The following is a 16,742-nucleotide window of genomic DNA, read 5'->3' as shown; positions in this document are numbered from 1 at the left end:
TTCCTAGACCCTTCTCTTTACTGCATTTATTTTGCCATGCTTAGTTCGTTGTTTGCTTTTGTGTGAGTCTATGTTTGAAACATTGAGGATAATGTTTGGTTTAAGTGTGGGGGGGTTAAACAAATGCTTTTCATTGAATTTTCGTGGGATTTATTCACCTATCACTTCTAATGTTGTTAATCACTGTGTTAATGTGTTTTGAAGTGTTTTTGTGTCATATAACAGAAGAAAAAAAATTGAAAAAAAAAGTTTCGAAAAATATCAAAAAAGAGTCGTTTTTATGTGTTTGTGTCTTAGGGTACCTTTCAACACAATGCTGATGATTGGTTTTTAATTACATGACTGTTAAAGAAAGTTACAAACATGGGTGAAAGTTTGATATTTTTCAAACACACGAAAATGACTCTTTTGATATTTTTCAAAACTTTTTTTTTCGATTTTTTTTTCTGTTATATGACACAAAACACTTCAAAACACATTAAAAACAGTGAGTAATAACATTATAAGTGATAGGTGAAAATCCCACGAAAATTCAATGCAAAGCATTTGTTTACCCTCCCACACTTAAACCAAACATTGTCCTTAATGTTTCAAACATAGACTCACACAAAAGCAAACAACGAACTAAGCATGGCAAAATAAATGTAGTAAAGAGAAGGGTTTAGGAATGCAAATCTGGTTTTGGAGTGAGAATTCCATCGTTCCCTAGTAGAATGCATGGGTTGCCTCCCAAGAAGCGCTTGCTTTAACGTCTTGCAGCCGGATGAATACCTCCATTCAGACTTTATCGGAGCCCACGGCATGGAAGGGTACATTCTCCACAACCTGCCCCTCGACATTCTCATAGTAGGGCTTCAAACGGTGCCCGTTCACTTTGAATTCTTGGTTGTTCCTTAAGCTTTGAATTTGGACTGCACCATAAGGAAAAACATTAGTAATAACAAAAGGACCAATCCATTTAGAACGTAACTTACCGGGAAACAAACGTAGGCGGGAGTTGAAAAGCAACATTTTCTACCCTTTGGTGAAGGTCTTGCCACGAATCATCTTGTCATTGAATGCCTTGGTTTTCTCCTTGTAAACACGAGCATTCTCATACGCTTCATTCCTGATTTCCTCAAGTTCATTCAATTAGAGTTTCATATGTATTCCAGCCACATCTATGTCCAAATTGAATGTCTTGACAACCCAATGTGCCTTGTGCTCTAATTCCACAGGGAGATGACATGGTTTACTATAGATTAGCCGAAATGGAGACATCCCAAGTGGTGTTCTGTAGGCTATACGATACGCCCACAGCGCATCATCCAAACGCATGCTCCAATCTTTCCTAGTTGGTCCCACGGTCTTCTCCAAAATCTGCTTGATTTCTCTATTCGAAACCTCGGCTTGCCCACTTGTTTGAGGATGGTAAGGTGTCAAAACCTTATGCTTGACATTGTACTTCTTGAACAGCGCCTTAATCGTCCGATTGCAAAAATGGGAGCCTCGATCACTTATGATCACCCTCGGCATCCAAAATCTGGAAAAGATGTTGGTTTTGATGAAATCTGCAACCACTCTAGAATCATTAGTATGGGTGGCTTTTGCTTCCACCCATTTCGAGACATAATCAACCGCAAGCAAAATATAAGTGAAACCATAAGAAGAAGGAAAATGACCCATGAAATCAATGGCCCACACATCAAAAATTTCAACATTAAAGATATGGGTCTGCAGCATTTGGTCCTTTGCACCTATGTTTCTTGTTCTTTGACAACGATCACACGTTATGCAAAAAGTTCTAGCATCCTTAAATAGAGTAGACCAATAAAATCCACATTCAAGAACCTTAAGTGATGTTCTTTGGGTGCCAAAATGACCCTCACATGCATAAGTGTGACAGAAAGTTAAAATTGAATGAAATTCGGACTCATGCACACACCTACGTAAAATCTGATCAGGGCAATATTTCTATAAATATGGGTCATCCCAAACATAAAATTGTGCATCTTTTTTAAGTTTATCATGTTGGTGCTTGTTTAGGGTGCTTGAAACTTGTTTAGATACCAAATCTGCATACCATGGTTCACTTACCTCAATGGACAACAATTGCTCATCTGGGAACGTTTTTAGGATAGGTAAGTACTCCTCATTGTGCACCAAACGGCTCAGGTAGTCAGCCACTACGTTTTCACTCCCTTTCTTTTCCCTAATTTCAATATCGAACTCTTGGAGAAGAAGCATCCAGCGAATAAGCCTTTATTTGACTTTTTTCTTTGTGAGCAAATACTTCAAAGATGTATGATCAGTGTAAACAATGACTTTAGTGCCAATTAAATAATAATGAAACTTATTTAATGCAAACACAATAGCAAGAAGTTCTTTTTTCAGTGGTGGAGTAGTTCAATTGAGCATCATTTAAGGTCCGGGAAGCGTAGTAGATGACATGTGGCTGCATGTTCTTCATTTGGCCTAAAACAGCTCCAATTGCATAATTTGAGGCATCGCACATGACCTCAAAATGAAGGCTCCAATTTGGTGGAATTATGATAGGGGCCGAAGTGAGCATCTCCTTGAGGTGTTTGAAAGCCTTCGCACATTCTTCGTTGAAGTCAAAGTGCACCTCCTTTTGAAGGAGACGGCAAATGGGCTGTGCAATTTTTGGAAAGTCCTTGATGAATCACCTATAAAATCCTGCATGTCCAAGAAAAGAACGAACATCTCTCATCGAAGTAGGAGATGGTACGTAGCGTACAAGATCTATTTTTGACTTGTTTTACCATGAAATGACATTTTTCCCAATTTAAAACAATGTTAGTTTCAGTGCATCGTTTCAAGATTAAGGTGAGATTAACCAAGCAATCATCAAATGACTTACCAAAAACACTAAAATCATCCATAAAGACTTCAATGATCTGTTCAACATAATCTGAAAAAAATACTTACCATGCATCTTTGAAATGTGGCTGGTGCATTGCATATACCAAATGACATGCAACGATAAGCAAATGTACCAAATGGGCACGTGAAAGTAGTCTTTTCTTGATCTTCCGGTGCTATGACAATCTGATTATAACCTGAATAACCATCAAGAAAACAATAAAATGCATAATCAGCTAACCTTTCGAGCATTTGCTTAATGAACGACAAAGGAAAGTGATCATTTCTTATGGTGGCGTTGAGCTTCCTATAATCAATGCAAACTCTCCAACCGGTTTGGATACGGGTAGGCACAAGTTCATTCTCTTAGTTCTTTACCACAGTGACGCCAGATTTCTTGGGAACAACTTAGATTGGTGAAACCCAATAACTATCAGAGATTGGATAGATCACTCCATAATCAAGTAGCTTGATAATTTCATTTTTCACTACTTCCATCATTGAAGGGTTGAGTCGGCGTTGAGCTTCTCAAGATGGTTTAGCCCCCTCCTCCAAGAGTATACGATGTATGCAAGTTGTAGGACTTATACCCTTGATGTCGACCAATGGCTATTTTGTATTCCTTCAACACCCTCACCAACTTTTCTTCTTCTTGTGCCGTGAGTGTGGATGAGATTATGACAGGCAAAGTCTTGTGGTCTCCCAAGAAAACATACTTCAAATGGCTTGATAATGGTTTGAGTTCAAGGGATGGTAGCTGTATCACTGAAGGAAGCATCTTATAAGTAAAAACGAAATTTGAAATTGGGATTGGAAGCTTACCATATTGTTGTGGCAACGATTTTAGGGCAGCCACCATCTCAGCTACTTCTTCACAAGGGGGCACGACATGAAATTCTTCAATTATGCCGTGGGTATGGTTTACTACCGCCTCTTGATTTTTTAGTCCCATTTCATTTGTAATAACCGTTTCAAGTGCATCCTCATGTAGTTGTTCAAGATGTGCCTGCACCAATGAATCAATAATATCAATAGAAAAACAAGAGTGATCATCACTAGGGTACCTCATGGCTTCTAAAATTTGAAAGTCAATAATGTCGCCATCAAATTCCATTGTCAACAATCCCTTGAACACATCAATCTTGGTGCGAGCTGTCTTCATTAATGGTCTTCCAAGTAGAATCAGTAATGGAGAAGAATGAGCTGAATCTTCCATCTCAAGCACATAGAAATCAACCGAAAAGATTAAGTAATTAACCTGCACCAAAACATCCTCCAAAACTCCTTTTGGATAAGCATTAGATCGATCAGCTAATTAAATAATCACTCCATCATTTTTCAGCTCACCTAAATTCATAGATGCATAAATTGAATAGGGCATGACATTAATGGATGCACCTAAGTCTAACATGGCATGTTCAAATCGAGTATTGCCAATAACACAAGGAATTGTAAAGCTACAGGGATCTTAGCATTTAGGGGGCAGTTTGCGTTACAAGACGGCTGAAACATTCTCACCTACCCTTACCATGTTTTTGTTCGAAATCTTTTTCCTTGTTGTGCAAAGTTCTTTCAAGAATTTAGCATACTTCGGGACTTGTTTGATTGCATCCAACAGTGGGATATTGACTTGTACCTTCATAAACGTTTCAAGAATGTCCTTGTCACCCTCTTCCTTTTTTAATTGCATAAATCTGCGAGAAAAAAGTACATTGGGTGGGATAGGGTTAGAATTAACAAAAATTGGACCTATCTTACCTGTGGTGGACGGTTTATATGGTGTATGAGGATGGCCTTGTCTTGTTCCTCCTTTTCAAATTGCAACTTCTCATCCTCTTTTTGACTTGATTTGGATGGTTGTGGATCAGTTCCTACCTCTTTTCCACTCCTCAATGTGATTGCCTTGGCAGATTCAAAGCCTCTTTTTGGATTGATGATGGTGGAGCTAGTTAGTTTCCCTTATTCTCTAAACCTTCCCATGAACTCTGCCATCTGCCCAATTTGTTTCTTCACTTCCCCCATCTCTTTGGCATGATTTTAGAGTCCTTGAGTCAAAGAAGTTAGTTTTGAAAGAACTTTATCATTGTCCAAAGACGAACCTGAATTTGTTTGGGCAAATTGTGGTGAAAGTTGTGGTGGTGCGTATGGCATTTGATATAGCCCAGGAGGTGGCTGGCGAAATCCTCCTTGTTGTTAAGGTTGTTGAGGTTCCCTCCACTTGAAGTTTGGATGATCTCTCCAGCCTGGATTGTAAGTGTTGGAGTACGGGTCATGTCGTGGCTAATTTTGGCCTTAATAACCCACGGCATGGGCAGTTTCTCATCCTCCATTCTTAATCAATTGAGGGCATTGGTCATTGAGACATCCTTGCATGGAACATACGCCACAAATTGTATTTTCTTGCACTTTGGGTTTGTCAACAACCTGTGACACAAGAAGAGTGAAATGAGCCAATTGAGAGTTAATTTCAGATCATTGACATGTTGCTGCAGTAAGGGTTCCTTTTGTCCAACTCCTTCGTATTGTTGTGCATTCAAGGCTTGATCGGCAATTAAAGTCTAGGCAACAACCGGTGTTTTGTCAACCAACGTTCTTCCTGCTAAGGCATCTAGCATTTATCTTTCAATTGGAAGAAGTCTTTCGTAGAAATATTGAATTAGAAGCTCTTCTTTCATTTGATGTTGGGGATAGGATGCAACAAGAGCCTTGAAACGTTCGTAGTAAGCCGAAAATGATTCTCATTGATTTTGTTGAATGCCACTAATCCGTTTCCTTAAAAGAATGATTCTTGATGTTGGAGAGAACTTCTCTAAGAATGCTCTTTTCATGCTTTCCCAAGAAGTAACAGTTCCAGGTGCCAATTCGTACAACCAATCATTAGCCTTGTCCATTAGTGAGAACGGGAAGACTTTCATCTTCAATATGCTTCCATCGACGTTAACTGGGGTCATACTTGAACAAACCACTTCAAATTCCTTCAAATGCTTGTTTGGATCCTCCATGGACAGCCCATGGTACTTCAGAATGTGATGTAACAAACTGGACTTCAACTCAAACTCTTCGGTCTTGCCTTGAGCTGCCATTGGATATTGAATGCATAGGGGCACGGCATTTTCCAATCCCGAAGCTGAGAGTTCCTTGATTGTTCGATTATCCACTACCATGACTTGTGCTTCCTCTAATTCCTGAGTCGTGGGCTCTTCTTCCTCTTTTAGTTCTTCTCCTTCAAGCTCAAGTTCAGGGTTAGGTGGATTAGATGCTTGTTGATTCCTCTTCTCAAAGTTCGCTCAAAATCGTCGTCAAAATCAAAGATGCGCTCACGAACAAGTTGAGAACTTCGAGTCATAAACTAGTACCTAAAAACAAGAAAACAAAACAAAGTCAGAAACTAAAAACAAAAGACATGACAATAAACAAAAAGAAACAACAGGGGATTAGCAACTTTGCTAATCCCCGGCAACGGCGCCAAAAATTTGATGTGATATAAACTAACACACAAATTAAACCCTCTTATTGACAATTGTAGTAAAGTAGAGATCGTTCTAGGCCGAAAATTAGGAAGGATTGCTAATCTACTTAAAACTGACTCAAAAACGTAAAACTAGGCTTGAAAACACTTAAGTAGACTTCAAGAACTCAAAACAAATTAAATTCCAGCTGCAAAGAGGATCCTTAATTATTTTTAGGATACTTAAATCATGATTCTAGAAGACCAAAACCCATGCATATAGGCAAACCTGTCCCCTTACCACTTTTCCCTTTCCCTTTCCTTGCCATGCTAGGCAAACATGTCCCCTTGCCACTTTTCCCTTTCCGTTTCCTTGTCGTGCAAGGCAAACCCGTCCCCTTACCTTTTTTCCCTTGGATTCTAATTTGACTTAGCCTTTTTTCTTGTGGATTTAGAGTTAAAATCCTTCTACCATAATAAAAACTTTAATTTTTCTTTCCCTTTATTTTCTGTCACACCCTAGCCTTAATTCCCTAGGGGTTTTGAAATACTTTGCTATATATTTAAGTGTGTGCCGCACCATTCAAAGATCGATTCACTACCATTCATACTTTCAGCCATTCCTTCATACAATTCATCACCCAAACCTTCAACCACACCTTGTGCCGCAACAAAGAAGAAGGAGCAGCCTTGGACGTATTGGCTATTCAAGTTGGATTGCTGGACGTTTTTAGGTGTAATCTAACTTAGATCTCAATGTTTAATTTATATTCTCTTTGTTTTGCTGTGAACATGAGAGGCTAAACACGTTTTAACTAGAGGAGACTTTGAAACCATGATTATATATGCTATATGAGTTGGTTATTTCCCGTTATAATTTTGTGAATCGTGAATGCAATTTACTTAACTGTTCGATTCAAAACTTATTCTTGTTTGTGGATTAAGGATGCATACTTAATTTGCATGCATGAGTTTGATGCTAGAATATAAGGAAATTTCACATAATCGTTACAAACTTATATTCACAAGTAATGAAGGTCGCTGGTCATGATCGTGTTAAGTAAAATTCCTGGCATAAGGGGTGGTTTGGGAGTGAGGTGCTTAAAAAAAAAACACCCATGAAAAAAAGCTATGAGGGTTTTAGGTGTTTGGTAAACTGAAAAAAAAAAGGGGCTTATTTTAGAAGCTGTTGTGAGAATAAGCTGAAATCAAAGGAAAAAGCTAAAGCTGCTATTTGCAGCTTTGGAAAACTGGCTTTTTTTTCAAAGTACATGGAGTTACAGTACTCCTTTAATGAAAAGACCCACTATCAGACTGCTTTTTTTTTCTAAAAGCACTTTTACAAAAAAGTTTACCAAACACTCTGCTGCTTTATTTCACAGCCGTTTATTCTCACAGTACAGCCGCTTATTCTCACAACAGTTTTTTTTCAAAGCACAGCAATACCAAACCAGCCCTAAGTATCATGATGTCATAATTACGAATGTCTTGTCAATGCTTATGATTTTCACAGAGCTTAATGATCTTTGCTTGTGTCTCTATTATGCAATTCATGTAAGGAACTTGAGAAGAATAATTTGGTTACCGATGCATTGTCCGTCTAATTCAATGACCTAAGGAAAATCTGAGGGTTAATTGGTGATGACACGGTTAATTTGGGGCATTGTCATTCATGGTTTATTGAAAGAGTAACTGGAAGTCAATTCGTGTGCATATGTGTCATGTGTGGATAAGGACCCTCTAGCTATCCCATCATCCATTAATTCACCCAATTTCGTCCAAACTTTGTATAAGTTTACAATCTGCTTGTTTTTACTTTAAATTCATCAAAAATCCAATCCCCTTTACTTTATTGTGTCAAGTTAGTAGAATCTGTCCAATTTGTATGTTTAAGTGTTTCTAAGTGTTTTGAGTCAAGTCAAAAATCAATTTTCGTCCAAATCACCTTCTAGTGTCTAGTTGGAGTCTATTTGATAGTTTTGTGCTGTTTTGAGTCTTTTTAGTTTGTTTTGAGTTTTTTAAGTCTAGTTAAGTGTTTTCAAGCCTAGTTTTATGTTTTTGAGTCAGTTTTAAGTAGATTAGCAATCCCTCATAATCCCTGGCCTAGAACGATCCCTACTTGCATCTTTACTGCAATTGTCAATAAGAGGGTTTAATTTGTATGCTAGTTTATATCACATCAATGAGGTTAATAAGTTACCATGAAGCAACAGTAAACTTCAAGACACCAAGTGCTACCACTGATCCATACATGGTAAGACAGAGGACAGTTTTCCTTCCAGTTGACAACAACTTCATTCCCTAAATGTTTAAAGACAAACAATGATACAAAACATTGCCTACAAATTTGCAAGCTAAAACTGCAGGTGAAAGATAATGATCACAAAACCCTGTAATTACAATTCGTTTTAGAGATCTGATATTCAAACTACCCAATGAAAAACTACGAGCATGCAAGTCCAACAAAAATACATCGGACACACAAAAAATTACCTGGAAGAGAATGATTATAATGACCAGAAAAGCTCCTAGAGCCATTGCTGACAATTGGTGCCAACAATAGTAAAGTAAATCCCAGTGCCAGACACACAAGGCGCCATCTCTGAAAATCTGTACAGACAAAAATAGATAACTATCAAAGCCTGCAAATTGTAGCATAAGCAATTATAGTCAGCCACACTTTCATTTTTATCAAACCTTCTTCAACAGTTATGGAGACAGAGCCAGGTATTTTGCCAATGAACTTGACATTGACATATCTTTCATCATAAGGCGACATGACAGAGCTCCATAACCCTTTCTGAATATTTTTCCAATCATCCTCTTCACACTGACATAATCCAAGCGTATTATTCCTGTAAAAAATTCATGAGTGAGACAAAACAATCCACAGAAAAAAGGTGTGCGTATGTGTGAGAGTGCGACTAGAGAAAATGAGTAAGGGAAAGAGAAACGGAGAGAGGGAGGGAGAGGTAGCATATGGTGCACTCATAACTCAATCAATAAAACACAATTATCCTAAAAAAAACAGAATGATTGTAACAGTAAAGATGAGACATTTCACTCACCTGTGAAAACAGACTTGAATTTTGCTAAGCAACCTCTCCAGGATTCCTAGAGATGTAGACAAGGTGATCTTAAGTGAACTTGCATAACTCCCAAGTTTTAACCTGGATATACCAGAAACTCGTGCCCGTTTACAAAATAAAACATCTTTAGAACCAGGAACAGCTGAGTGCTCAGAAAGAGGTGCTGGGATGACTTATAGTACTGGGTTTTCAATATCTACACCTGTGATTTCAATATTGGTAAAGGTTAGTTTCAAATATGCAAACAGACCGCCAAAGTACACGAGATATTCGAACTCTTCAAAGTTCAAATCCCTAAAATTATAATGGACATACTGTTTAGCTACAGCAGATTAAAAACTCAAAATCAAGCGACATCGAGCGGTAAGGTGCGACATATGTCATCAGACCAAACCCAAAACGGTATCACGCTAAACTACAGTACTGAAACTAACATTCCACTTTAAAGGCCAAAAAATTAGACATTTTTTTAAACTGTAATCGGCTAACAACTTGAAATTTCCCTCAAGCAATACAGCAACCGAAATAAACCCTAAAGAGGCATAACGAAACCCTAACCCTCTATCTACCTTACAAGTAAGGAAACAACAAAAGTGTGTTAAAGGTGCTCCACTAACAGTACAGCCTGGACAGAAGGAATGTTAACAAGGATAAAACATTCCTTGACAGCTAGGTTAGCACGTGAAGATGTATCATTGTTCTGGACAGCAAGGACACATGCATCGTGGACAGCAAGGTCACTGCATGTGTATTTTGACTGCTGCATCGTGGACAGCAAGGACGCCACTTCCAGTGGTTTTGTTTATTGCATGTGTGTGTAATAAAATGTCTATAAACTCTGCTGCAATTGTAGCAGAATATCAATTCAAAACATATATTGGACCCAAGTTTAATAAAGTGAGACTAAAACGTAATAATTTTCACAGCAAACAAATGCAGAGCAAGTCAAAGTGCAAGTTTTTCTCTCTTAAAACGGAAATAAGTAAACAACCCACATACTCAAAACATCAAAAAAAAATTTCACTGATTTTCCTAAAATTTTCTCGGGAAACAAACAGGCGGCGACGAGCAATTCTGAACAAAAATTGACAAATAGAGATAGATACCTTTGAGTTCGGTGGCAGGTGAGAGGGTCGGAAGAGAGAGACAGAAAGCAAAGAGAAGAAGGAGAATGGCGGAGTAGAGAGAAGAGCCCATTGCATCGCACACTCGCTACTCTCTCTCTCTCTCTGTGCGTTCCGATAACGTTTTGGCTCTAAAAAGTGTCCATTTTTCTATTTCAAATTCCAAATTTTGAAGAAAGATTTCTTATCAAGGGAGTAAAAGCATCATGTTTTGGGCCTTGAAGAAAAGGTCTTGAATTTTGGCTGCCCCAAAAGGCACCGTGGCCTTTGGGCTTTTCTTATCCTTCGTCTCATAGGCACCAATAAAAAAACACGCTAGTTTCACTTAAGAATTGCATATAGGAGTAAACTTCACAAAATTGAAACTCAATATGGAACAAGACTCATATTCTAAGGAAAAATGTGAGTAAATGTAATCAGTTAAAACTTAACATTTTCAGGACGTAAGTAGGACGCACACAAGGGGTATGGCCAACTCATAATGGGTGCCTCGTCAAAATCTCGTCAAGCAAAAAAACCCAATTTGACAAAATGATCCTGATCGTAGGAAAATGAGTACATTAATATCAAATGAGTATACTTCATGATACTTTTCCTAAGTTTGACAAAATGGTAAAATACGGTCGGGGTTTATACTTTAGGCGACCTAGCTGACGACCCAAGTATGAAGGACATGGACGACGCAAAAACGGCGACATTTGGTCCTAGGGTTTTGGCGGCATATGGCTCGACGACGCAACTTAAATGGCTTCAAGCTGTGGCTTTGCGCAAGTCAAGGTGCAATAATTTTGTTATTTTTCTTTTCTCGCACAATTATCACTTTACCACAATATATATAAGAATTGGGAACATAATTTAACCAGAATATTTTAATTTAAAACGTGTAAAATTGGATTTATGCATCATGATGAAGGTTTCATGCAATTAAAGTTGAAAAAATATCGAAATTGAAATCGTGTTTTAGAGATTACTTGGATTGCGTGAGAAGCATTGTAAAATGGTTTGGAGCAGAAAATAGACTTGAGAAATATACAAAATGAAAAAATTTAAAAAGAAAAAGGAAAAAAAATAGATATTAGCAAAAGCCATCGGATATTCACATATTCCACAGCAAAAAAAAACTATGGAGTCTGATTCACGGGCTGGTTTGGTATTGATGTGCTTTGAAAAAAAACAGATTTTGCTGTACTGTGAGAAAAAAACAGTTGTGAAATAAAGCAGTAGTGTTTGGTAAACTTTTTTGTAAAAGTGCTTTTGAAAAGAAAAAAAGCAATATTATAGTGTTTGATAAACTTTTATGTAAAACAGATGTGAAAAAAAGCTGGGTTTTGCAGCTTTGTGTTTTTGGTTTTTTTTCATCCAAAACTGTGAAAAAAAACTGAAGCTGAATGTTTACCAAACATAAAAATGAGTTTTTTTTTTTTATAGCCAATTTTTTCAGAATAGGTACCAAACTAGGCTTCATCTGAACTCTCGCTTGGAAGGAGCTGCATGCGGTCGGCATGCTCGATGAGCCAGTTAGGGACTTCGGGAGATGCTGCCCATTCTGCTAGAGCTTGGTGGGTTGATTCACGTGTGAAATCATCCCACTCTTTCTTTGTGAACTTCTTTCGGTTCTGCACCTTGTGGAAGGTTGAATAATACTTCTGTTGGTTAGGTCCCCTGGAAGATGGGGACATGACACCTGCAACAAATAAAAACAAATAATTAAAACTCAAAGTTTTCAAGCCATTTTCATTAGTTTTCCTTAATTTGGGAACTTTAACGAAAAGCACCCGGTACTGTTCATTTTAACGAAAAACCACATTTTTACACTAAAAAGTCAATCCTGGTACTATTCACTTTACCCTTTATTTTGTCCTTATCATTAAAACTCAAAGTTTTCAAGCCCTTTTCATTAGTTTTCCTTAATTTAAAAGGAAAACTAATGAAAATGGCTTGAAAACTTTGAGTTTTAACGATAATGACAAAATAAAGGGTAAAGTGAATAGTACCACGATTAACTTTTTAGCGTAAAAATGTGGTTTTTCGTTAAAATGAACAGTACCAAAAATTTTTCGTTAAAATTCCCTAATTTAAAGTGTACAATGATACGCTGACCATACACGCGCCGCCTACACTCTTGCTTGATATACAAAGCTGAAAAGGGAATGGATATTCTGCATTTTGGATGTCGACTCAATTTTTTCTAAATAGGCAGAACAAATAACCAACACAAACTCTATGTTTTGATGAAGAAATTTAAGATTACTAAGAAATTTTAAAATGACGGAATTTTATTTTCTAGAATTTGTGAATTTTCTTGTTTGGTTAACCTAAAAGAACAATGAAATTTAATACGGAATTTGTTATTTTTAAACTCTCAATCACAAAAATTGGGAAATGACACATATTTACATATAATTTAAACTTAGGAATTGGAGGTCCCAAATTCTAAGTATTTTTTCCACGCGAAAATTATAAATTTCTATGCTTATGATTCCAAAAGGAATTGGTGCATGTCAATTTTATAAATTATGACTTTTATCTAAATTTCAAGTTTATTATCCTCATCCAAACATAGAGTTAAAGTAAATAACAAAATAACTAGGGAGTAGCTGGAACAACAAGTCAGTCAAAATATGTATAAACGTAACAACATATAGTCTCCTTCGGCTCTTCCAATTCTTTTCTTGTGGGCTAGGAAAAATTTTTAGTTGTGACGGGAATACAAGTGGTACACTACGTGTTTTACTAGGAATAGTGAGAAATTTTATTTTTTAAATTATTAACTTTTTAGCACATATATCTCACCATTTGTATAATAGCACGTGGTGTATCATCCTATGTACCGGTCACATTGAAAAATATCTCGTGGACTAGAGTCGCTAGACCTGCTAAGAAATTGTAGACGACTTTGTCTACCCTTGACCTGTTTCCCCTTCTGCAACCAAGGACTCCCACTCCCAGCATTCGACTGATGAATGCATGGAGTAATAGTAATATGTTTTGGAAGATAATTCTCTGCCCTTCTAATCTCTTTCCCCTTCTCTCTCCTCATATTTGAACGGTTACGGTTAAGCCACGTCAACATTCTATATTGATTTTTTTATAAAGATAATAAGATAAAAAAACAATGTGCAAGAGGAGGGAGGGAATGAGGTGAGAATAGGAGGGGAAAGAATCCTACTCTATATGTTTTAATGTGACAAAACCCTTTATTAATGACCAGGGTCGCATCCATTCATCTAACGAAAACATTTTTGGACTACTGTTGCAAAATTTAAACTAACCGAAATCAGTCCAACTTAGTTCCAAATTTTATGCTCGTAAGCATATGAATTGTTGGATAGTATAGAAAGCAATCACTTAATATCGTCTCTCGGAAAATGATTTAATTCTTATCAACTAACTAAATTCCAATTACAACGCTATTTTAATTTAACAAAGATTGATGAATGAAGATTGGCTTAAAAATTGAAACTAATGTAAAAACAAATAACGAAAACAAGAAAGTATGATCAATAAAACTGGATGTGCCAACAAAGAAAGCAGTTTATAATTCAATCGAGTAAAACACTAGACCGTCCGACTTACCATAACCAATCATACTTATTTCCTGCAACGAATTATTAACAAGTACCTAATCTCACTGATAGTCAAATTTCCCTAATTCATGTAATATCTATAGCATCTAGATTATTACGTATATTCCACTATGCAACCATCCATGGCATCTGTACTAGTTTAACATAATGAAACTCATTACGATCACTGGAAATTTATATAAAGACTACACAAATACTAGAGTTTGGCATCTACTACTAGGTAATTTGTGGTATCTATTTGCAAAAAGCTATCACTCAAGTTAAAAACATGACATCTGCACAACTTGCATCAAATTTACAGCAAATGATACTCAATGAAATTTGAAAACTTGAAAATAATACAATTCGGAATTTAAGCATTCATAGTCATGGCTACATCGTAGCTCTAGCAAAGGAAAATTAGTTCCGAAACATAGCAGAAATTATCACTGAATTCATAATAAAATAAAATAAAATTTAAGTTTAGAAAACCCTTTAAAACTCCTTTGCTCTGCTGCACCCTTCTCCCGTCTGCTCTGCTTTCTCCCTGCGCTCTCTTCTCTGCTCTCCACTTCGGCTTCTCTGCTTTCTGCACTCTGCTCTCTCCTCTTTTTTTTCGTCTGTCCCTCTCCCTATTTTTCTGCTATCTTTTTCCCTCTCTCCCATGGGCTGCGGCACCCTTCCTCATTTTCTGCTCCTTTTTCTCCTGCTTTTCTGCTTCTTTTCTGAAGCTTGTCTGTTGCTTGTCTTCCAGCCTTTCTGCTGCAATTTGCTGCAATAAAAAGGGCAGCAGCAATTGCTGCCAATTAACCCCTAAAAGCCACTGGTGCTTTCACATGAGCCAAATAAAAAAACCAACTTAATAGGCTATTGGGTGGCCCACTATAATTTGACCACCAATCAACATGATCTCTCATTTTTCTGATTTTGTAGCAGCTTCCAATTTGACTAGAAATTACACAAAAATCTTAGGAATGTTGCCTTCTTATTAATCTAGTCATAAAAGCACAAATCTCTGAAATTCCTTTCATTTTCGTCCAACTTATCACAAGAAAATGTAACTTTCCGAGTAAATAAATAGTAAAATATGCAATCATCAACTCCCACTCCCAGCATTCGACTGATGACTGCATGGAATAATAGTAATATGTTTTAATGTGACAAAACCCTTTATGAATGACCAGAGACGCATCCATTCATCTAACTGAACTTTCTTGGACTGCTAATGTTTAGCTTCCAAATACAAAACCTAGCCAGAAATCTAAACTTATTTCAATAAAAATATAGCTCCATACAAAAAGTTAAAAATTATTTCAGCTAAAACGCATTCACTTCTGTAATACCAAGAAGTACGCAGGTAAAGAATGTATGACTTACGATTTGAGACGCCATTTCAGAGAAGTAATCAATTTGCTGATAATCCAGGAAGAAACCAAAGCGCCAATGGCTAAAGGAGTATCGAGAGTGCTCTGAGAAAATGCAAAGAATCAATAACCAAATATTTTGGCAATTACATAAAATTATAGAACTAACTTTAACATAAGATTACTGAATAACCAATTCAGTCGTAGGTGCCTGTGGGTCCATACGACAAATTTAAATAAGAAAAGGTTTGAAGTAACATTGTCTTAATGGTGCCAGGCAATAAATGGTGTTTCTATGATCTAAAAATTGATCCTCAAAGGGACAAGTAATAGACAAGAAACACAATCTAGGTGTATTGCACTTGGCTATGTATATGTCTACTGAGTATTAAGTGTCCAATAATCTATTAGCTAAATCTTAGGACACAAAGACATGGCCCAATTATCCAACAATTCCAATGATTCTCCTTTGACAAATATCGGCTATAAAAAGTCCCTCAAATATTTTTAGCAAGGTACATAAAGTACCGTTACAAATTTCTACCCCACATAGTTTAATTAAGCAGGCAAACATTTGTACTCGAATATCAAGAATACAGCCAAAAGGAATACGAAAGAACACCTGCAAGATGGAGGTTGTTCCAATGATACACATAGCCACTTGACAAATTGTGCTATACCAACATCTACAGTCCCATCTTTTGAGACTACAAACTTCCTCACAATCCAGTACCCAAATGCAGCTCCCGGGAGTATAGTTCCCACTAGTAAAAATATAGAGACCTGGCAGAAAAACATGAGAAGCCAAGACAATAAAGTGATCCAAAGAGAAAGTATCAGAAGCAGATAATTTGTCTAGATGTTTATGAGAATTTTGCGAATATAAGATTTAGGGAACCAATACTTAGTGGGTTATGCATCTCTTCACTTAGCCCAAAAGGGCCAAAACTCAAAAGAATTGAATTTACCATCAGTGAATACTGATGAACAAGGAAAGATCCTGCTCCAAGCTGTCAAAGGCATATAAATTGTAAGTATTACTTGTACAGTCAATTACATGAGATTAATAAGTTACCATGAAGCAACAGTAAACTTCAAGACACCAAGTGTTACCGCTGATCCACATATGGTAAGATAGAGGACATTTTTCCCCTCAGTTGGCAACAGCTTCATCCCCTGAAAGATTAAAGACAAACAATGATGCAAAACATTACCTACAAATTTGCAAGCAAAAACTGCAGGTGAAGGATAATGATCACAAAACCCTGTAATTACAATTCGTTTTAGAG

General features: G+C 36.9%; 1 protein-coding gene across 5 annotated transcripts in view; it reads right to left on the bottom strand.

The window, feature by feature from the left end:
- Nucleotides 1-16,742, bottom strand: part of LOC126593427 (uncharacterized) — a 35,321-nt gene that overhangs the window by 16,742 nt on the left and 1,837 nt on the right. The window contains exons 1-3 of one of the 5 annotated variants that reach the window (XM_050259496.1): nucleotides 4,621-4,821; nucleotides 4,391-4,498; nucleotides 3,685-4,120 (exon numbers count right to left, since the gene is read on the bottom strand). The exons of 1 other annotated variant lie outside the window; for it this stretch is intronic. In XM_050259496.1, the coding sequence (XP_050115453.1) occupies nucleotides 3,685-4,120; nucleotides 4,391-4,393 (439 nt within the window). In that variant the 5' untranslated portion in view covers nucleotides 4,394-4,498; nucleotides 4,621-4,821. Of the gene's footprint in view, nucleotides 1-3,684; nucleotides 4,121-4,390; nucleotides 4,499-4,620; nucleotides 4,822-10,615; nucleotides 10,753-16,075; nucleotides 16,237-16,361; nucleotides 16,494-16,566; nucleotides 16,630-16,742 lie in introns of those variants that run through there. 3 more of the 5 variants (XM_050259502.1, XM_050259501.1, XM_050259500.1) reach the window with 3 other exon arrangements.

This window comes from Malus sylvestris, chromosome 12 (genome assembly GCF_916048215.2).
Source record: "Malus sylvestris chromosome 12, drMalSylv7.2, whole genome shotgun sequence".
Lineage (NCBI taxonomy): Eukaryota > Viridiplantae > Streptophyta > Magnoliopsida > Rosales > Rosaceae > Malus > Malus sylvestris.
The sequence above is the reverse complement of the archived record's forward strand: the minus strand, read 5'-3'. Positions and strand labels throughout refer to the sequence as shown.